The sequence below is a fragment of the Scyliorhinus canicula genome, chromosome 17 (assembly GCF_902713615.1).
Source record: "Scyliorhinus canicula chromosome 17, sScyCan1.1, whole genome shotgun sequence".
In the NCBI taxonomy this organism is placed as follows: domain Eukaryota; kingdom Metazoa; phylum Chordata; class Chondrichthyes; order Carcharhiniformes; family Scyliorhinidae; genus Scyliorhinus; species Scyliorhinus canicula.
The window spans coordinates 82,301,879-82,324,994 of record NC_052162.1 but is presented as its reverse complement, the minus strand read 5'-3'; the positions used below and the strand labels follow the sequence as shown (position 1 = coordinate 82,324,994).

The 23,116-nt window shown below is 42.5% G+C and overlaps 1 protein-coding gene across 1 annotated transcript in view; it reads left to right on the top strand.

The window, feature by feature from the left end:
- The window catches only part of LOC119951342 (fibronectin type-III domain-containing protein 3a-like), a 156,401-nt gene extending 142,918 nt beyond the window's left edge, over positions 1–13,483 (top strand). The window contains exons 20-26 of the mRNA XM_038774469.1: positions 1,184–1,297; positions 5,110–5,259; positions 5,407–5,690; positions 5,805–6,017; positions 6,702–6,868; positions 8,153–8,274; positions 11,002–13,483. Coding sequence (XP_038630397.1) covers positions 1,184–1,297; positions 5,110–5,259; positions 5,407–5,690; positions 5,805–6,017; positions 6,702–6,868; positions 8,153–8,274; positions 11,002–11,319 — 1,368 coding nt within the window. The 3' untranslated portion in view covers positions 11,320–13,483. The remainder of the gene's footprint in view (positions 1–1,183; positions 1,298–5,109; positions 5,260–5,406; positions 5,691–5,804; positions 6,018–6,701; positions 6,869–8,152; positions 8,275–11,001) is intronic.
- The last annotated feature ends 9,633 nt before the right edge of the window (positions 13,484–23,116 follow it).

The window sequence follows — 23,116 nt, the reverse complement described above, 5'->3', positions numbered from 1 at the left end:
ACAAAAAGCTTTGCTGCCAATTGAGAAATGTCTGCTTACAAGACCTTTATTTCGGCTAAAACTTATCTAAGAAGCTACAGACCCCACATAACAGGAGCCCGGATGAGCAAATTTTTCAGAGTGGAGGACAGGTGCGCCAGATATTCAGGAGGGCCGGCGAACCCTGTCCACATGTTTTGGGCATGCCCAAAACTCTGGGTACTGGCAGGGGTTCACGGATGTTATGTCCCGGGTACTGAAAACAGGGGTGGTGATGAGTCAAGAGGTGGCTATTTTTGGGGTTTCTGAGGACCTGGGAGTCCAGGAGGAGAGAGACGCTGACGTTTTGGCCTTTACTTCCCTGGTAGCCCGGCGACGAATTCTGTTGGCATGGAGGGACTCAAAACCTCCAAAGTCGGATATGGCGAGCTTTCTAGGTCTGGAGAAAATTAAGTTAGCTTTGAGAGGGTCACTGTCAGGGTTCGCCTGGAGGTGGCAACCATTTATCGACTTCTTCATGGAAAATTAATCGTCGGCGGGGGGGGCGGGCGTTAGGGTAACGTGGATTAGGGGGTAGTTAGGCTGGTAGGAGGGGAGCTGGTTGTCTTGCACTATAATTGTTTTTTGCACACTGTTTTATATTCTTGTTGTTTATTGTGCCAAAATGTCTTAATAAAATGTTTAGCAAAAAAAAAGAAGCTACAGACCAGCCATGAAAGAGAGAACGAGACAATTATGCATTATCATTATATTGTTCCATCTAATTGTTACGAGTCTAATCGTTGTGAGTGATGAGTGTGTGCTTGAGACTTCACATTTTTGAACCTCCAGGGCAAGTGTGGGATAAATAACCACTATTTTAAAACTCAAAGCTCGCTGTTCGGGAATTCTCAAGTTGGAACAATCACTCTTGAGGGTAAAAATACACACTCTTCACATATAAAAGCACGTTCATCTGCACAACTTCTGTTTGTGACAATTGTAATATGATCATGGTATCTCTAAATGTATATTGAATGTGCACAGCTAAGTTTTATGTTTCCTTTCAGGTTTAATGTTTGAAGTCTTTAGGAGGGTTTATCAAACCCTATGTCTCTATTAGGCAGTTTCAGCAATTCTAGAATTAAGATTATAAATCTATGATAGTGTATGTTGACTTGAATTAATCGATTTTAAACTTCACGTGATTTGCTTCCTTCTATAGTATGGTCCCCGTTCCGAGAAGACTGATATTTCTACAGTGGCTGCACCCCCTGACCAATGCAACATACCCATAGCCACATGCAAGGCAGCCACATGCATTCAAGTGAGTTGGGAGGTAAGCTTTTTTCGATACTTAAATTATTGAATTTAGCAATGTTAAATAATAAAACTGTCGAAGGAATCTATATATTATACATTATTAGTTGGAGTATATGAGATATTCCACTGCAATAGAACATATTCCAACAGGGTTATATTATGATCATAAGTAAGACATTTTTCATTATCTTGGCACTCAGTGCCTGCGAAAACTGCCCCCTCTGCAGGTTGTACTATGAATTATATTATACAGAGAGACTGATTACTGCCAACATACAAATCTGATCACAACTGCCCACTTCCAAATCCTTTTATCTATCCAAGTGGAGGTTTGAAAGTCTTTTGTGTTCTGCTATATTGGATCTCAAGTATTATCCTTTCTGAAATTGAACGGACCCTTGTTCTCTCTGCAGTTTTTTGTAGTTCTGCTTTTACTAACCAAGACCATTAACCTGCACAAATGTTGTGTTAGGGGTGTTCTCACAGCTATCCAGCTGCTACATAGTTTGTTACCCTCGAGTGACCAGATGACAGTTCTCGTTTAAGATCTTTATTCAAGCGATAGCAAGGGATCCTGTTTGTCAACACGTGGCCCACAAGTTCTCTGAAAAAAGGGATACATTAGCAATTGTACGTTAGCTTATTTTGCAAACAATTTGCATACACTAATCAAAATTGGACACTTAATCGAAGATGATCAACATCCCCAATCAAAACTAATAGTTTGCAACAGTGGTATTTAATCAATTACGAAAACTCTACTTGTCTAATTACAATATCTAATAGTTAACAAGGCATGTACACATGGCTATATTATCAGCAAACACATAGAATCCTTACAGTGCAGAAGGAGGCTATTTGACTCATCGAGTCTGCACCAACTCCTTGAAAGAGCACCCTAACTAGATATATGCTCCCACCCTATCCCTGTAACCCAGTAACCCTTTTGGACACTAAGGGACAATTTAGCATGGCCAATCCACCTAACCTGTACATCTTTGGACTGTGGGAGGAAATCGGAGCACCTGGGGGAAACCCAAACAGACACAGGGAGAACATACAAACTCCACACAGACATTGACCCAAGGTTAGATTTGTGGTGATTTCTGGAGACGTTGTAGTTTGTGTTCCTCTCTTGTCTAGTGTTTTCCCCACTATAACCTGAATCCTAACAGCTTCCCAGAAACCTGCTGCACTCAAATGATTTTTAACCCCTTCACTATCTTTTGGAAAATTGTCTTGCGATATTTCTTGAGATAGGGTTAGAGATGAAGAAGAGTTATAGTTCCAATTTTTAAAAATTCTCATTGGTGATCAGTGTCAAAACTTTTTTAAAAATCATAAAGTCACTGCTCAAGTATAAAAATGATTTCACCTGGTGACTTTATCATGCAAATTAGTTTCAGGATGTTATTTAGTGCTGTCACAACATGCTTTGTGCCAAATTACTGTTTTTAATCCACCGGCTGAAGAACCAAACTGAACCTTTAGAAACGAGACTTTTTAAAACAGGCTAAATGTGTGATTTGATCTTGCATCAAAGATAGCTACGCACTTTGCATTACTGTACTCTCCACAATGCCACCCACTGAGATAGTCTGAATATGGCATCAACGAAATCACTTGTGATATTCAACAGAGGCTTCCCAGATATTAACTCATCAGGGTACAATGGAAATACACTGTCACTTGAACAATGGGACACTGGCTGAGAGACATGATTCCCAGATACGAATTGATAAGGCTGAATATACTAGTCACAACAGTGTTTGAATCACTGGGTGATGGTCGTGTGACAGGCCTGCCCTCCGTGTAACTTATGTTTTCTCTGCAGTTGGGAGAAGAACATTTTTTGTTCTTCAAACAGTTGTGTATGTCTAATCGTTGCGAGTGATAATGTATGTGATTGAGACATCACGTTTTTAAACCCCCGGGGAAGTGTGGGATAAGAAACACCGCTTATTTTTAAAAAAGGACAGGCAGCTGGGACACTGAGAGAAAGCTTGATTGGATCCTCATCATGTGCTTGGCTCACCCTGATACAATTCAAGGTGGTTCACTGGGCAGGTTCTTTGGGGTAGAGATCAAGTGTGTGAGATATGCGGGAGGGCCCGCAAATCATGTCCACCTGTTTTGGGCATGTCTGAAGCTTAAGGGATTCTGCCAGGGATTTGCGGATGTCATGTCCACGGTTCTAAAAACGAGGGTGGCGCCAAGTCCAGAGGTGGCGATTTTTGGGAGTGTCGGAAGAAACGGGAGTCCAGGGGGTGAGAGAGGCTGACGTTTTGGCCTTTAACTCCTTAGTAGCCCGGAGACAGTTCTTATTGGCGTGGAGAGACTTAAAGCCCCCAAAAACAGGGGTATGGGTTAGCGACATGGCTGGGTTCCTCAGGCTTGAGAAAATTAAGTTTGCCCCGAGAGGATCAATGTTAGGGTTCGTTTGAAGGTGGCAGCCATTTATCGACTTCTTTGGGGAAAAATAAACTGTTAGCAGTTTCAATAAGGTTGGGGGGGAGTTAGACTGTTTTTTTTGTCCAGCTTAGGCGGGAACAGTGGGAGATGGAGGGGTGTGTTACGCACTGAATTATGTTTACATTTGTATTTGAAAATGAAATGAAATGAAAATCGCTTATTGTCACGAGTCGGCTTCAATTAAGTTACTGTGAAAAGCCCCTAGTCCCCACATTCCAGCGCCTGTCCGGGGAGGCTGGTACGGGAATCGAACCGTGCTGCTGGCCTGCTTTAGAAGCCAGCGATTTAGCCCAGTGAGCTAAACCAGCTCCTGGTTTGTTATTAAAACCATAAATGCCTTAAGAAAATGTTTGTTTAAAAAAAAAAGAAAGCTCGATTGGGGTCCCTCCTTCCTCCCTCTCTCCACAACTCACCTGGCAAGCTTCAAATCTTATTTGCTGACGGTGACCATTCGGAGATGTCCCTGCTGCAGGTAGAGTTCTTAAAAACAAATTCAACCCGCCCTACTGTCTTCAGGAGAATTGCTATATCCACAATCTACATCTTTAAATCGGAAGCATTGAGACCACTGAAGGAAAATCACAAGACCACCAAATTCTGCCTCACACCAGCCGAGTCACCAAACTAAACTTCTTTCTCTGGTTCTGTAAACTGACAAATGTAGCCTTCCGCACTCCGACATCTACTGGGGGTGGGGGAAGATGAAAGTTGAAGCGCAGTATATATTATTTTACATGGATCGGTTGATGTATAATAACTTGTTTCTTTGTTAAGCTCAAAGAAAACCTGCCCAATCAGTTATTTTATGATCACAGCGTGTAAATAGTTAAGAAATCACTGACTTTTAATAGCAAAACCTATTGCGGTCAAACGAAAGGGAAAAAAAGTGAACCATTCAGTCGCTCCTCACCTAATCGTAAGAATACTCTTGGAATATCTTCAATGTGTCTGAATCAAGCCAACTGAATCCATTATGTATGATGTATTGGGACTTTCTTGCCAGAAAGATAATGCACGTTAACGATGCACATTGTTACTGATGTGAAAACTGGTCAGCAAACTCAGGGGGTTAAAAAAGAGTCGATGATTTGTAAATCTGCAGAGCTTTTTGGTTTATGACACTGATTTTTGGATTCACACATACTTTCATCCCTATATTTTCAAGGATTTGCACAGAGTAGTGTCTGCCTTTGGACATTTTAGCTTCTCATGGGTATTGAAAAGTTCTCATGTGGTTTGAAAAGTTGCAAATTCAGCTTGAAGAGTAATTTTAATAAATAACTGTTTCATGTTAACATTTAAAATTGCTTTGTAGAGTAACATTATTCTGAACTGTTTGTTTTTCTCTCTCCTCAGTGCCCTTTATCTAATGGTTCTGAAGTCACGGAGTTCAGACTAGAATTTGGAGGCATGGAAGGTTGCATGCAAGTCATTTACTGTGGTCCTGCTCTTAGTTATGAAGTGAAAGCCTTGACACCAGCGACAGCATACTACTGTAGGGTTCAGGTACCAAAGATATCTTTTTTGTAGGAATTACAAGAGTGGACTGCCTTTCTGGTTTTGCATTTATGTGGCTGCCACTTCACCTGTTCTTGTATTCCATTATTGCATTGTTGAAATGAGTGATGTGCACTTGTTTCTTTCCCCATTCAGGCTATGAATGCTGCAGGTCCTGGGTACTACAGCGATACTGCCATATGTATGACACCTGCCTCAGTGCCAGCTGCAGTGAATGTACTGCAGGTCATTGATGAAGATCAGCTTGAAATTATTCTTCCTTCACCATCAACGTGCCTTGCTATTCAGTGGGAGGAACCTTGCTGCCATGGATCTGAAGTAATTGGTTACAACATAGAATATGGAGATAAACAGATTGCAGCAGTCAGTAAAGTTACAAGTGCCATCATTGAGGATCTGCAACCAGATACATCATACAGGTATTTGGTTAGGCTGGGTTAAATGTACTTTCCAGTACATTCTGTGAGCAAATATAAAATTGAAAGTAATTTTGGAATGACAATCAGTTGTTTGATGTGCCCTTGTATTTTTAGGATACGAGTACAGACCGTCAACAGTATTGGAGCAGGCCCTTTCAGTCATTCCATTAAAGCCAAAACAAAACCACTACCTCCTGAGCCGCCTCACCTAGAGTGTGCAGTTTTCAGCTACCAGAGCCTTAAGCTTAAATGGGGGGATGGGCCCAACAAAGCTTTAACCACGGGTTCTACGCAATACAGCTTGCAGATGGAGGACAAATTTGGACGGTAAGTCTGGCTTCAATCAAATCCTATTTCTATTTAATATAGCAAGTATAGAAAAATTGGTCCGTGTGTTGAACATCAAGCCATCATTTCTATTTATTCCAGTTTTCTAGATTGTGGTTGATACACAGTATTTTGCAATAATCTGGTTATAGCGACGTCAGGATTTAAATTAACTTTCATCAACGGAGTCAAGAGGTCGGCCAACCCTAACAGACCTGCAACTGAAAGCATTCATGTAAAGGGGACGGGAATCAGTACTGATATCTGGAGCCAAACAACCTACTTCATGCTGTTACTGACAATACATAGAATCCTGCTTAACCAGCCTAAGCACCACTCATTCTGATAATTTATTGGTTCGCCATATTGTGATACTGTCAGCTCTGGTCTCTATTGAGATTCCTGCAGCAAACTACAATATATTGATCTGAGTGATTTACAAATAAGGCTTTAATTTATGGAGCAGTGTATTTCATATGCTTGAGGTTTGTCCATTCCTAAGGAAACCTGTATTCCCACTGTGTTTACTCTTATTTCCTCCCCATTGGTGTGTAGCATTTTTGTTGCTTCTTTGTTGCATGCACAGCTAGTTTTTTTTAAATTTGGTGTTGATAAAGTGATGCAATGCTTCAGACTGGCTTTTACGACTGCTTAAATACAATTTACAATTTGCATATTTTTCAGGTTTGTTTCTGTCTATAGTGGGCCTTGTCATACATATAAAGTACAGAGACTGAATGAGTCCTCCATTTACAACTTTCGAATTCAAGCATACAATGATGCTGGGGAAGGACCATTTTCTGACGTTTACACTTTCACCACAACCAAATCTCCTCCTCCTCCACTTAAAGGTAGATATTTATGAAGAGTCTATTTTAGCGAATAGATTTCGGTGCTAGATTTTGCAAAACAAATTAAGGCAATATGAAATGATCTTGGTTTCTTTGTGAGACAGTAGCAACCCCTTTAGTTCATTTAATGCCTAGGTTTCATTCACATGGTATTCTAGCACCCTGGAATGAAAAAGGACATTGAATCATAATCATGATATTTTCAGTGTGTTTAGAAAGGTTTTCCTGTAAGATTACTTTTAAAAGTTCGTCACGATGAATTGTTGTTTAATTTTAGGCCATTATGGTGTAATTGAAGATAATGAAGGAAAGCAACAAAAAAAAATCTAATGGCTTCCCCCTTAGGGGCAAAATAACATGAACTAATGGCGGACTGAAGTTTTACAGAGGAAGTTACCATTGTGTGGTCTGATGTAATAGTTGTGTACTATATCAGTTGTGAAAAAGCTTGATGTACTCTTACTAAATTTTGTCAGATGTGTTTGTATTGTCCCAAATCGTACGTGACACTAATAGACCAAGTGACAAAAAGGCTACATTCTTCCATTGCCTTAAACAGCAAATGAGAATTTCTGTACATCGCTCAGTTTATCACTAATTAAATACTTAGTTGTGCTTTGTAAAAGCAGAAATTATATCCGTGAATGTAAGACGAATGCTGTGTTGAATTCAAGATACTTTTATTATACTGCATTGTCATAAAGTTGTATTAGATGAAGAATTGGTATTATAATGGTGGGTATTGTGTACCCACCTTGAGTGCTCAGAAGGCATTTAAACATTTGGTGTGATGAATTCTCATTGAAGTTCGAACAAAGACTCTCTGGTGAAATAGTTTTCTTATTCTTTCTTCAGTTATCCTCTGTATACTAGTGGTATAGCCTAATTTGGAACCATCATGGAAGGACTTAAAATGCAGCAATTATCCAGAAAAATATATGATTTCCCCATATCCATATCTCCCAAATGCACCATTCTTTTCCCTTGTTGATTTGAAGTAATCTTCTAATAAGCACAATAAATTGCATGAATTGAAATAATCTAGTCAAATTAACCTTGGGCTATAGTATTCAAATTAATATATCGATGACGAAGGTGGCATTGACGATGCCTTGCACATTGTGGGAATTAGAACTGGGGATATAAATGCTCAAGGCTGACTGTTGTTTTTACTATGGGTTTGCATTTATAAGTGAGTGGGTGCCAACAGAAGGCTTTGTTGACGTCTGGATTTTCTGTGTTGCCTACCATTTAGTTTTATGTTTCTTTTTAAATCCTTTTTAGCTCCCAGAGTCCAAATTTTGGAAGAAAACACTTGTGAAATCACGTGGGAAGCACTACAGCCAATGAAAGGGGATGCAATTGTTTACACACTTCAGATTATTGTTGGGAGAGATACTGAGCAGGTAACATTAAATTTTCCGAAAGAAGTCTTAAATTTACCAACATGTCTTACAAAGTAGAATACTTAATGCTTGTTACTTTTTTCCTGTCACCGTTGAGATGGGGCTCGGTTAGCTTGGATGGCTGGTTTGTGATGTGGAGCAATGCCAATGGCGGGGGTTCAATTCCAACAGTGGCTATTCATGAAGGCCCTGCCTTCTCAACCTTACCCCTCGCCTGAGGTGTAGTGACCCTCAGGTTAAATCACCACCAGTCAGCTCTAAAAGGGGAGTGCAGGAATTGGAATAAAATTTCTGAAGTTTTTTTTTCATGTCATTGGTTTAGCTGACGACCAATAAATTAATCTGCCAATATTTAACCTAATATTGAAAATAGATTAGTAGCATTCTTCTATAACCAGCTTGCCAAAAATGGAATAAGTAAATGGAATTGTCTCATGATAATTTACTCACTGGCTAGATGGCTTTCTTTTTAAAAAATATTTTTACTCTCCTCCTTTTTCACATTTTCTCCCAAATTTACACCCACCAGCAATAAACAATAATCAGTAACAAATATGTCAATCCCCATATCAATAACAACGATCCCATTCTCCCACCAAGCCCCAAACATTAGCCCGCGTGTTCACAAACAAATGACAAAAAGGAATCCGGAATCAGCCATAGTCACCATTAACACATACTGTCCCCCTCCCACCCACCCCCTCCAACTAATGTTCATTGTTATCCAGTTCTTGAAAGTGCATAATGAATAATGCCCATGAATTGTAGAACCCTTCCGCTCAGTTCAAACTTGACCTTCTCAAGAGCCAAGAATTCAAACAAGTCCCCCTCCCACGCCAGGGCACAGGGTGGAGAGGTTGCTCTCCAACCCATCAGGATCCGCCTTCAGGCGATCAACAAGGCGAAGGCTACAACATCTGCCTCCTCACCCGTTTCCAACCCTGGTTGGTCCAAATATGGCCTCGTGGGGGCCTGGGTCCAGTATCGCGTGCACCACTTTAGAAATTACCCTAAAAACCTCCTTCCAGTAATCCTCCAGCTTTGGACAGAACCAAAACATATGAACATGTTTGGCGGTTCACACACATCTACTCCTTCAAAGAATCGGCTCATCCTCGCCCTCGTGAGGGGTGCTACGTATACCACCTTCAGCTGTATCAGCCCAACCTCGCTCACGAGGTGGAGTCGTTCACTCTCCGGAACACATCATCCCAGAACCTCACCAGAAATATCCTTTCCCAACTCTTCCACTTTGCTTTGCTCCCTTCCAGTGGTGCCTTTTCCTCTTCCAAAATAGCTCCGTAAACTGCCGACACTACTCCCTTCTCCAGTCCCCCTGCTGTCAGCACCTCCTCCAGAAATGTGGAGGCCGGCTCTACTGGGAAGCTCTGTATCTCCTTTCTGGTAAAATCTCGAACCTGCATGTATCTAAGCATTTCTCCCTGCTCCAGCCCATACTTCGCTTCCAGCTCCTTCAGTCCTGCAAACCGACTCCTAAGAAACTAAATCTTTAACCATCTTAATCCTCTTCTCCTCCCGTTTCCGAAAGTTTCCATCCCACTCCCCTGGCTCAAATCTGTGGTTCCCCCGAATCGGCATTTCCCTTGACCCTGCCCCAACCCGGTGTTGGCAAAACTGCCTCCAAATTCTCAATGAAGCTATTATTACCGGACTCCCTGAGTATTTCCCTGGGGCCATCGGGAGCTGCGCTGTTGCTAGCGCCTTCAATCCCGACTCCCTGCACAAACTCTCCTCCATTCTGACCCACGGGGAATCAACCCCCCTGACCCAGCTCCGCACCTTCTCCACATTCGCCATCCAGTAGTAATACACAATCTATTTAACTTTTTCTAACATTGGGTTTTGAAGTGTGTAAAGTTCGTTTTGATACTCTGTACATTTACAAATATGCACTATCCAATTCTTTATGATTCTTGCATATGGGAAATACAGCTTTAAACAATGGACAACAGAAGATATTGCTGTAATAGCATGAATTTCTTGGGAAATACAATTTATTTTTAAGTGGGGAGAATTTAAATTACAGCAAAGAGCATTTTTGACACAATCTCAGTATGAAAACAAAAACTTTCATAAATCTCATGCACCACTTAGACTATGGGTTACTGATCAGCATTACAGCACCACTAATTGGGAGGGGTACCAGTAGATGTCTAAATTAGTACAGCAGTAGGAATAGCAATGAAATTAAAAATGAAGCAGTAGGCACTGATTAACTAATGACAAAGCAGATATTTAGTGAATTAATAGACCGGTGAGCATCGCAACACATCAAAAACTAAATGGAGAAAAAGGCAAAACAAATTAATTAAATAATTGAATATTGGACAACAATAAATTAGTGAACGAATGGAGCAAAGAACACACCGACACTCATTCAGTCAATGGACAGCAGACTGTGATGGTTAAACAAATAATGGAGAAGCAAGCATCTGTCTAACCCAGTGAGTGATGCCATCGACTTGTATCAAAATGTATATATTATGTTCATAAACCAAATCTGTTTCTGGCTGATAAAATGCATGCATGAGATTTGTGTGTTAACTTGAGGTTTGGGAGAGGAATTTGAATTTATAACCTTCCATCCAGGTTCAGTCAACTGAGCCACTGCTGACACACCAAACAAATATATTTAAGAGTTGTTTAAATATGTTTCATTGCATAAAAAATGAAATTACATATGTTGTTTTCTGTGTTTAAATCTAGGTATACAAGGGGCCAGCGACTTCATTTCATTTCACAAACTTTCAGACAAACTGTGAATATAGGTTCAAGGTCTGTGCTGGCCGTCAGTATCAAGATGCTGTTGGAATGCAAGAACTCTCTGGACCTTACAGTCCCACTGTGCCATTCTCATCTCAGAGACCAGAATCCGCCTCAAGTAGTTCTGAAACTACCGTAGAGCTCACAAAGGTCAACAAGGAAACACTAACTGATGAGCAGTTTGCTGCCCTGATTGTTGTGGGCTTTGCTGTAGTTTCCATTTTGTTTGCTTTCATTATTCAGTACTTTGTAATTAAGTAGAGATTGGGAAAAAAAAAATCAATGGCTATGTTTGTATCATCTACGATAAAGACTCTGGCTTTTTTCTCGGTTTATCGTCCAAATTAAACGGATAGTTGGAAATGACTATGCTCAGAACATACATTTCCATCCTTGCTGCTGACAGAATGTGAGGCAGTGGCAGCAGAATCCTGTGCACATGCAAAGCCACAATTCTCAAAGGGGTCTGAGGCTTCCAATTCCCAAATCAGCTGCTCTCCAGACAGCTAGGATTGCCTTAGTATTTTAGACCCTCAAGCCAGTGCTCTCCAGCCAGTAGAAGTTTAGGCTTTGCAAAAGGAGCCCTTCTGAAAGCTGAGAGAGGTGCAGTAGGCACAAGCCAATTTTACACAATAGTAGGGAACACATTGAGATAGCAATGGTTTTTATGATCTAGAGCAGAGCTTTATTAGTGGTCATAACTTCAGATGAGCTATGAACTACTTTAGTGAAAGATTCTAGTGCATATGGTTTCATTGCACAAAAAAGAAGCATACCCTCTGCTTGTTGCAGGGTAATTAAATGTGTATTAAACACAAGTTTGGGAAAATATAGTTTGTACTGTGCAGTTAGTTTAAAAAAAAAGAGGTCCTGCAAATTGCCTCACCTGTATACTTGGAGGTGATGGTGTTGGACCCCAGATTTGCATTTCACTTTTTTGTTTTTCTGGCAATCCATGAAGGTAATTCAGTGCTAATGTACTTGCAGAAAACTGCAACACTTTGTAGCAAAGCACAAATTTTAATAATGTCTCTGATTGTAACAGTGCAATATAAAATTTGCAGTTCGTTATAAATGTTTCACTGTTTGGTTCAAACTGTGCAGTTTCTTTCCCCGCCCCCCCCCCCCCAAAGAATACAGTATCCAGAAGAAAACAATAAACTAAAATGTAATAAGTTTCTTAGTTTTTCCTATAATAGAAATAGAGGAAAGAGCATAGCCTTTAAAATATGTCCTCTGAGTTATTGTGAATCTCAAAACAAACTTGCAATTTTAGAACATGATTTATCATTTTGCTAAGCATGATTTCCAAAATGCTGCAGAGTACCTAAATGACCACATTATATGCCATCTTATAGAATGTCAGTATTACATTCCACCACTTTCGCATCAGAGATGGCGCCATTTTGTTTTTAATGATGTGCTTATGGAAGAAATTAGTTTTAAAATGTTCACTTTCAACCAGCTCATTTGGTTTGTGAAGAAAGGACGAGTCATTGTGTTGTGAAGTAGCAATATCTTTTTTTTTCTCCTAGGAATTTCATTTATGGTGCAATTCTAAAATAATCTCTCCAAATATATATCTTCCATTTTATATTTTATTTATTACATTTAAGAAGTACAGGAAATTTATGTATGAATGTATTATTATACTTGTAGCAAGTCTTAACTTAATTAACAGTTTCTCGATGTATTGGAAGTGTTATGGTTGCCCTGTTACTGGAAAATCTGTTTATCTATTTGGATAACTAAACAGAAGCAAATGTTTTAGGCTTGATAGCCCTGTAGAATGGTTTACGTGCTTTTCTTTTTGGTGAGCCTGTTTTTTCGTTTCCTGTCTTATTTTTATTTCTTAGATGAATTGTGGCATTGGGTTAAAATTAAGATTCCTGATGGAGCTATTTTTTTGGTCTGTTTTGCCAAAGGTAATCTTTCGATTTCAATTTTTTCTTTAATTGGAATAAGCCACATTGGTGGTGGTTCGCTGGTGGTTGGTTGAAACAATGCCATTTTGACACCTGGGCAAGCTGTGCTTCAGTAAGTAGTCAAAGAATTATAAAACTGGCAGATTTCTAGACTGGAGTATTTTCATAAGAAACTTATGGTGCCTGATTCTGGATGTTGAGAGAACAGAAAACACAAATTGCATTGGCAGTAAATTGATTACTGCAATTTATTGTACTGGGTACAGTAGTAATTTTATGTTGCATAGTTTTTAATATTAAATATACATTCCAAAACGTACCTTAGGTGGCATTAATGTACTAAATATTATTGCTTTCAACTTTATGTATTGTACTATATGGAATCATTCACAGATTCATGTTAAAACTGCCATTCCAATGTATGACTAAACTGTAACTATCAAATAGATAATATATTTAATAACGGCCAATAAAATGTAAATTAATTACATACAATTTAAGATTTTGTACTTCTGTAACTTATTTCTGACACGGGCAAGTGTTCAGTTCTATATTTCACTTCTTCTATTGCTGCATCCATTTCCTAAAACTAGACTCTGTCCCAGAGATATGCTTAATTTCTTTTTTACAGGAAATTGTACTTTGGATCATAATTGAAATGCCAACTTGGACAATTTACCGACAGCTTTTAAAAATAAATCCTTTGGAAAAGAATTGCTGTGAAGAAATTGTGAATCACGTCTTAGCGACTGCTTTGATTTGCTTCCTGAATTTGGAGTGAATTCACCATGCCATTACAAATGAGAATTGAGAGACATTTTCCCTAGTGGTTGGGATTCTATGGAGGTTTCTTTTGTGCAAATACTTTGCATAATTGTAGATAATTAAGTCTTACACATGACATTGCATTTATGGTGTGTAGAACTGTGTACATTTGGGGCCTCACGGTAGCATGGTGGTTAGCATCAATGCTTCACAGCTCCAGGGTCCCAGGTTCGATTCCCGGCTGGGTCACTGTCTGTGTGGAGTCTGCACGTCCTCCCCGTGTGTGCGTGGGTTTCCTCCGGGTGCTCCGGTTTCCTCCCACAGTCCAAAGATGTGCGGGTTAGGTGGATTGGCCATGCTAAATTGCCCGTAGTGTAAGGTAATGGGGGGATTGTTGGGTTACGGGTATTCGGGTTACGTGGGTTTAAGTAGGGTGATCATTGCTCGGCACAACATCGAGGGCCGAAGGGCCTGTTCTGTGCTGTACTGTTCTATGTTACATACAAAATTACTCTGCAGGAAGAAAACAACTATTTATAGAGTGCTCCACTAAGTCACTTGACATTCTGAATGTAAATTAGCTTAACTATGACTTTTAAATAACGACATGCAGTACACCAAATATTGTACAGTAGCCATAATACGCCTGAATCCTGGTGTTGAAAATGTTCAATGTGCCTATATATTTTAGGATATCAGATAAATAATTCCTGTCCCTGCAAGGAAGATGGTTTTGGTTGTTGGAGGTCACTCATCTCATTCCCAGGACATTACTGCAGGAGTTCCTCAGGGTAGGGAGTGTCCCACGCCCAACCATCTACAGCTGCTTCATCAGTGACCTTCCTTCCAACATAAGGTCACATGTGGGGATGTTTGCTGATGATTGCAGAATGTTCACCATTCACGACTCAGATAATGAAGCAGCCCATGTCCAAATGCAGCAAGACTCAGACAATATCCAGGCTTGAGCTGACAAGTGGCAAGTAACATTCGTGCCACGCAAGTGCCAGGCAATGACCAACTCCAGTAAGAGAGAATCAAACCATCACTCCTTGACATTCAATGGCATTGCCATCACTGAATCCCCCACTATCAACATCCTGGGGATTACCATTGACTAGAAACTAAACTGTACTAGCCATCTAAATACTGTAGTAGAAGAGCAAGTCAGAGGCTAGGAATCCTGCTGCGAGTAACACACCACCTGGTTTCCAAAAGCTGTTCCACCACCTACAGGACACAAGTCAGGAGTCTGATTGAATGCTTCCCACTTGGCTGGATGAGTGGAGCTCCAACACTCAAGTTCAACACCATCCAGGACAAAGCAGCCTGCTTGATTGGCAACTCTTCCACAAATGTTCACCCCCTCCACCACCAACACACAGTCGCAGCAGTGTTTAACATCTACAAGATACATTGCAGGAACTCGCCAAGGCTCCTTAGGGAGCACCTTTGAAACCCATGACCACTACCATCTAGAAGGACAAGATACCTGGGAACACCATCACTTGCAAGTTTCCCTGCAAGTCAGTCACCACCCTGACTTGGAAATATATCACTGTTCCTTCACTGGCTGGGTCAAAATCCTGGATACCTCTCCCTAACACCACTGTGGATGTACCTACACCACATGGACTGCAGCAGTTCAAGAAAGCAACTCTCCACCACTTTCTCAAGAGCAATTAGGGATGGGCAACAAAAGCTGGCCTCGCCAGTGAGGCCCATGTACCGTGAAAATTAGAATGAAAAACAAATTACCAGTGACCATGCTTCAAAAGTACTTAATTGGATGTAAAGGGCTCTGTGACATTCTACGGTCGCTGATGCAAATGCAAATTTGCATCAGCATACAAATGCAAATTGCTTTTTCACATTGGCAAATTAATTCATGGTTTAGCATTTACTTAATGCGGTTTCGTATGTCTAAATTATCTTATTTGACAGAACAGTTTCAAGGTATTCAGCTAATATTTTACCGGGGCTCCTCCAAACACCCACCACAACTTAATTTCAAACCCAAGGAAACATCTGGTCAGCATCTTCAATTCTGTGGGGGCTGGTTTAGCTCAGTGGGTTAGAGAACTGGTTTGTGATGCAGAATAAGGCCAGCAGTGTGGGTTCAATTCCCCTACTGGCAGAGGTTATTCGTGAGGGCTCAGCCTTCTCATTCTTGCCCCTTGCCTGAGGTGTGGTGCCCCTTAATTGAAGAAAAAAATGAATTGGATACTCTAAATTAAAATAAAAAATTAGAGTACCCAATTAATTCTTTCCAATTAAGGGGCAATTTAGCGTGGCCAATCCACCTACCCAGCACATCTTTAGGCTGTGGGGGTGAAACCCACGCAAACACGGGGAGAATGTGCAAAATCCACACGGACAGTAACCCAGAGCTGGGATCGAACCTGGGACCTCAGCGTCGTGAGGCAGCAATGCTAACCACTGCGCCACCGTGCTGCCCTTCTAAATTTATTTTTTTTAAATAATGAATAATGTGAATAATTGAGGCCCCAACACATCCCTGTGGTACACCACTAGTCGCCTCCTGCCGATTAGCGTAATTACTCATTACCCCCAATCTGTCACCCACTCAACCAATTTCCTAACCATGTCAATAATTTGCCCTCAACTGCATGAGCTTCCACTTTAGTTAACAGTCTCTTACATGGGACTTTATCAAGTGCTTTCTGGAGTCCATGCAGATAACATCTAGACATTCCCTAATTCACCTCTTCAAAAAATTTAACGAGATTAGTCAGACATGCCCTTCCTTCACGAATTATGCTGGCTCTCCCTGATCGACCACAACCTTGAGGTGTTCAGCTACCACATCCCTGATTATAGACTCCAGAAATTTCCCCACCACAGATGTTAGGCTAACCGTTCTTTCCTTTCCATTTCAGAGGGACTACTGAATCGAGGGAACACTGAAAGATTATAGTTAGGGCATCTAGAATGTGTTCCCTGACGTCCTCTAACATCCTTGGTTGGAAACCATAAGGTCATGGGGATTTGTCACTCTTTAGTTCTAGTAATGTCCTAGTTACTGATGCTGCACTTGCATTAATTGTATTAAGTCCCTGGTCTCTATCGACTATTAACTTTCTTGGGACTTCTGGCAAGTTATCCTCCTTTTCAACTGTAAATACTGAGGCAAAGTAATTGTTCAGCATGTCTGCCATTTTCCCATTATTACTAACAATATCTCCATTTTCAGCTTTTAGTGGGCCCATGTTGGAGGGAAGTAAAGCTCAGAGTCTGTTCTCGACCACGTGGAGTTGTAAAAGTTGTGTTTATTTTGGAATAGCTGTGTGCACACAGGAGAGGCAAGTTCTGCTGCTAGCTTTACATCGCAAAAATCAGCTTTGCCTGTCCTTAGAATTAAATGCATATATGTTTAAACTTCTTCGGAGTCACAAGCAGGTATTGACGTCACTGAATCATTCGGAACAATACAAAGTGATCAGTATGCATATTTTCTGGTCCCTGTAATGTGATGGCTCTTGGTAATATACATACCCAAGAAAGCCATATAAACACTCCCTTCTCTCTGTGTGCTTCCTTTGGTTGAAAACATATTTTATAGCTATCTTGTGGATTTATTATGCCTGCTCGCCCATGGGTGACTTCCTACCATTTTACTTATTTGTTAAAGACACCGACCGCACCTGATCCCATTGGGTGGCCAGCCCTCTGGTTCCACGTGTCCTAAACAACATGGCTGTAAATTCCAGCCACTCCTTCCTTCCCCCCCACCACCACCATTTCGTACAAATGCCAGTGGAATGCACTGAGAGGCGATTGGCCTTTCCCTTGCTTGCAGCACATAACTATTGCCCATATCAGTACAGCACATGTCCCCAGGGTTATCCCTAACCTCACTGTCTCCCATACATCTGCTGAACGACCCCCTCCGAATATGTTCCACCAGTGGTGTGCCCCTGAGAGTCCTATCTTGATGGCGGTCTGGAGCGCTAAGTTCACCTGAATTCACCCCTTGCTAGATTGTTCTGCAGACTGCCTGGTCTAATCCTGGGCTAATTCTGTGGCGCGTTTCATTGCCTCACGAATTATACTGCCCAGTGTCTTGTCAATGTACAGGGAATCGACCCACGAGGCTCCGAATAAATACCCTGATGTGCTACCTGGCAGGTGAAGTTCTCCCATTGTCAATGAGTCTGTGACTTGAAAACAGAAGCTATGGCTGCTACCACAGAGTAAACCCCTCAGATGACCTCCGTCTCCAGCGTTATGAAGCACCACTGTGACGGCCCCACCTGTACAGCTTTGAAGGCTTCCCGTAAAGGCAGTATGTTGACGCATCACTTTGCTGGTATTGGACAGGGGCTTGAGAGTTTTACATGCACACACAATATAATGTATTGATTCCGAACAGCACTCTGCAGTGCTTATGTATGCCAAACCTTCACTGTGTGCAATGTACCCCCTGGATCCAGTTCGATAGACCCAGACCTCCTGTACTTACTCCAGGGATTCAAACCTGTATAACTGTACTCAAAGGTGCCCTTTGTTGACTTTCCTGAGGGACCGCCATTATGAGTCTCATCCCTCCCTCAATTAGTTCGTCGCCTGGCCTGGTGACCACAAGCTCATGCATGTCCCTATGCAAATTTGAGAGATTTAGCCTGTGTAGGGAGGCGAACCGCGTGATGGTTCCAAATCGTAAGTCTGTGATGTCAGCTTTGATGCCGCCAATTGCATCCCTTGCCAATGTATCACAAGCCCTGCCTTTCGCTTGTTCTTCTGTGGTGTTAATTATTCCTGTTGCTAGCATATCTAAGACTCGCACTGGCCCTTCTCCTTGTAGGTTTATGGCAGTCAGTGCATATTCAGTCCCATAAGCTCCGTACTGCAACCCCTTTCCTACTTCGGCTGCTACCCAGGAGGCATAACTGTTGGCCTCCGCTAACTGTGCTGAATTCATAACCGAATTTGCGCCGCCAAACAACCCGCCAACGTCCCCGAGGATACTGCGTTTGCTGCGCCTGTATAACTTTGATTCTGGGGCGATCCTGTAGATATAGCCGTCTATGGCTTTCTGCAGTCTGGTCCCTGCCCAAATTACAGCACTAGGGTGATCAAAACATTTGGAGCGCAAAACATCCAATAACCTTGTAACGTTATATGTGATTTCTAGCGACACCATGGTGACATCATGTAGTAGTAATTCTGGCTGCCCAATCCTAACTAACCCGTCCGGGGGAAGTTCAACCATATGGGGGCATTTTGTGGGCTTTTGATATCCACAAGTGCTGAGATTGTAGCATCTTACATCTTTACATCCTAATCTATCACGTGTGCAATATTCCTGACAGTTCAACCCTCCAAGGCCAGGCTCCCACACAAAGTGGGGCAGACTGACCCATCCGACTGTTATATTTAAATACGGACCAAATACCCAAGATTCCCCTTGTGATCCTGTTACATTGCATGTATATCCCCACATTCCCAAACCCGTGTGTACATCATAAATCCCCTTTATAAGCAAATGTCCTTCAGTGTCCAGTTCAGTTTTTAGTCCCAAGTCGGAAGGGGTGGCAAACCACCCTCCTCCCGTGCATGTCTTCAGAAAGTGCCATCCTGTGGGTCACTTAATGCTGTTTGTCCCCCAGTTGGTGTTGGCCCAGTCGCAGCCTGGATCTTTGAGTCTGATGGGTGTACCGGGTCTTTCAAGGGGCACTGAAACTGTGCGCTCTGCCACCGCCCTTCCCCATACGGTCGTGATCACTTGGGTTCGATGGCTATCCGGTGTGACCTTCTCTGAGATCCACGTGGTCGGTTTCTTTATCCATTCTCCTGTTCCTTCTGTGGGGAGTTGTACATATTTCCCCGGGTGCAAGCATGTGTGGTCGCTGATGAATACCATGGGTGCCTTCCAGGTCTGTCCTAGGCGTATCCATGGAAGTGGGAATAACAAAAGATGGTATGAACCCCTCGTAACTGGGGGAAGTTAGATCTCCTTTGGTTCCTTGTCATTTTAATTTGAGTATAATGCTTCCGCTTTGGCGTGCCTTTCATTTCAATTAAGGCACATGTATCTCTTGCAACAATCACTCCATGCGGTCCCACCCATCTGGGCTGTAAGCCTGCCCTTTCTGGAAGTTCAAGACTCTCCCCAGCCTTTGGGGTCTGGCTGCAGATGCAATCCCTTTCTTTCTCCCAATCTCTCACTCTGTGTCTATCACTTCTCCCTTTAAACTGTGCAGCTGCTCCGCTAGGAGCCTGATAAATTTAGACACTCTCTCCCTTGCATTTCAGCTCTCTGTCCCCCCTGTTACTATGTCCTCTGGGAGTGCCATAGCTCTCCCGGTTGTTAATTCGAATGGTGTCAGTCCTGTCCCCCTTGCTCTTGTGGCTTGCATTGTCATGAGTACGATGTTGTGTTATGCTTCTTCATGTAGCATAAGCTGCTTCCTTGATGTATACTCTGACAAAGGAAGGTTCAGACTTGGAGATAGGTTTAACACATTTATTGAACAGTTAACAATTCTCCTACTTGAGATCGACTCTCCTGCTGATCTTGCCATTGTAACTCAGTCTAACTAACCAGTCTGCTCTAAGCCATGCGGTGGGTGTGATGCTTCCGATCTGCTCCTGTCTCTCTGGGTATCACCTGTGGAAAAGAGAAAGAGCATGTGAGCCCTGTCCTTTTATATGGGTTGCCCCCTTGTGGTAGTGTCATCTCTGGGTGTCTTGACTGCCCATTGATCATGTCCTATTCTATGTGTTCATTAACTGTATGTCTGCATGTCTCTGGTGCTCCCTCTAGTGTTCACTTCGTCTTAGTGTATTTGCATTAACCCCTTGTGTATTTACAGTGATGCATATCACCACATTCCCCCCCCCCTTTTTTCGTGTTACATATTTTCTGTACAGTGGTAAAGAAAATTGAACACAATAGGTAGATAAGTAGTGACATGTACAAATCATGATGACAGTGATGATTACACTATACCAAATAATGTGTACGAGTCCAAAGTTCATGAATTAATATGGTCGAGTGGCTTTCTTGTTTTGTTGGTGAAGTGGTGATGTTGATGGTGGTATGTCCTTATGAATGCCGTCAGTGTCCCTGTGCTTAAGGAACCAAGAAGTAATCAGGAGGTGTGCAAATGGACAAAGCACTTCGTTGTCTGATTTGGACTCTTTTTTTTTTCTATGCTTGTGGTAGCGATGCAGTATGTAATCTGTGTCGTCCGCCTGGACTGTTTCTTGTGATTGCGATATTGATGCAGTATGTCATCTGCCTGGAAAGCTGTGTTGCGTGTTTGTAGTGGAGCAAACTCATCTGCCTTGAAAGCTGGTTTGCTGGTTTGCAGTGGAGCAAACTTGGGTCGGTGTGACTTGCTGTCGTGCCATGGTATGGCTGTACTCTTGCCAGTGTTAGGAGCTGTGCTGTTACATTGTCCTGCAGTTGCAGAGTTGTACCATGTCTTACCAGTCGTTGATCCAGTGTAGTTGTTTCTGTTGTGCTTGTTGTTAACATTAGTGCCTTTGGTACGCTTCTTATTGTCGGTGTTTTTGTAGGTTTTGTTGTTGTGTTCGTTGCGCTCGATGACCACACCAAGTGGACAATTAGAATCCTTCACAAAGTTACTTGTGTCAGTGTCCTTTGTGGCATCTGCTGTTTCATTGAGCGTGCCGTCTCTGATTCTTCAGCGCTCCCCGTCTGGAGTCATGTCCGGTTCACTTGAATCATCCTTGGCTTGTTGATGCTCCCCGTCTGGAGTCTGTTCTGGTTCACCTGAATCAGCTTTGGTTTCTTGACACTCCCTGTCCGGAGTCATTTCAGATTCACTTGAATCCTCCGAGGTGTCACTTGAATCATCTGAGGTGTCTTGATGCTCCCCGTCCGGAGTCAAAACATTCAGGAATGCATTTTCTTGTGGAGAGGCTCGAATGGATGAGGTTTGAATTAACGTGGTGTCACTGGAGTCACTAGTAAGCTCACTTTGATCGTTGAGTGCCTCTGTACATACTAGCTGAGGTCTGTCTTTCCGCTGAGATGTTACACATCTTCTATGAGAATTGTGAAGCCGTTGTCACTTGTTGCACATACAGTGGGTAGACCTTCAGTGTCTTCTTGTCGGTTAGATGAGCTGGGTAGACTGTCAGAGTCTTCTGGTGGCTCAAATAATCTGGGTAGACTGTCATAGTCTTTTTGTTGTTCACTTCAGCGTGGTAGACTGTCATAGTCGTCTTGCTGTGCACTTGAGTGTGGCAGACCTGCATCGTCTGGTGCTGGTTGCTTGCGCAGATAAGGTTGCTAGACCTTCATGGTCTTGTTCATGCAAGGACTGCACTCTGGAGTCTTGCATTGCTTCCATCGTGGAGTCTGTCAACGAGCTTGCCGTGGAGGCTTGTACCGCTCTCTCTGTGGAGTCTGGCATCGTTCCCTGTATGGAGTCATGCAGTGGTCTCGCTATGGAGTCGATCTGTGCGCTCTCAATGGAGTCGTGCAGTGGACTCGCTATGGATTCCGTCATTGCTTTCTGTGCGGAGTCGGGTGACTCTTTGTGATGCACGGACCACTCTCTGCGTGGAGTCGGGGACTCTTCGTGGTGCGTGGTCCACTGGCGTGGAGTCAGGCGTTCTCTGTGGGCTTGGACCTCTCTCTGACTCTTGGTGTCAGGCTGCAGAGGATCCGGTACTTCTGGGTTAGGATGTCGTCTGTGCTGGGCTGAGGATCCTCAAATCCGAAGAACTCGTCCGTGTCTGTGTCGGATTCTTCACTGGACAACACATCTCTTTGCGGTTCGGATCTGGTACTGAGGTCGCCATGTCCAAAGAAGTCATCAACGTCTGAGTCGTAGTCTTCAAGGACTAAATCATCTCTTAGGGCAGTGCTAACTGCTTGTTGCAGGGTTCTGTGGAGGTTACTTTCAGCTAAAAAAGCTGAAAGTTCAAGCACTGTGCTGTTGTTCCAGGTGAAAGAATTGTGTTTTCCGGCTTATAATTTTCTTTTCTGTTTTGGGACATTTCCCTTTGTGGGCATTGTCTGGGGCCTCTGACGTCATGACACTTGTGACGTAGAGCGTAGGAATGGATTGTGCATGCGCAGATCGCTTTTCCTTTACTTTGCGCCTTTTTCGCAACTACCGCACATGCGTAAAACACTGTTTTGCCAATATGCTTCTTTTGCAAAACTGCGCATGTGTGGCTTCTCGCGCACTGATTTGCCGATATGCTTCATTCGCAAGTGCGGCTCCTTTCCCAGGATGGCTGCCAATTAAAACTGCCGTTTTCTGCATTTGCAGGCCTACCTTCGCCTCGTGGTGAGTATTGGCGCCTCTTTTACCGTTCTCTCTTGTGTTTTCCTCGCAGTATGTTTGAAACTTTTCCAGGACTGT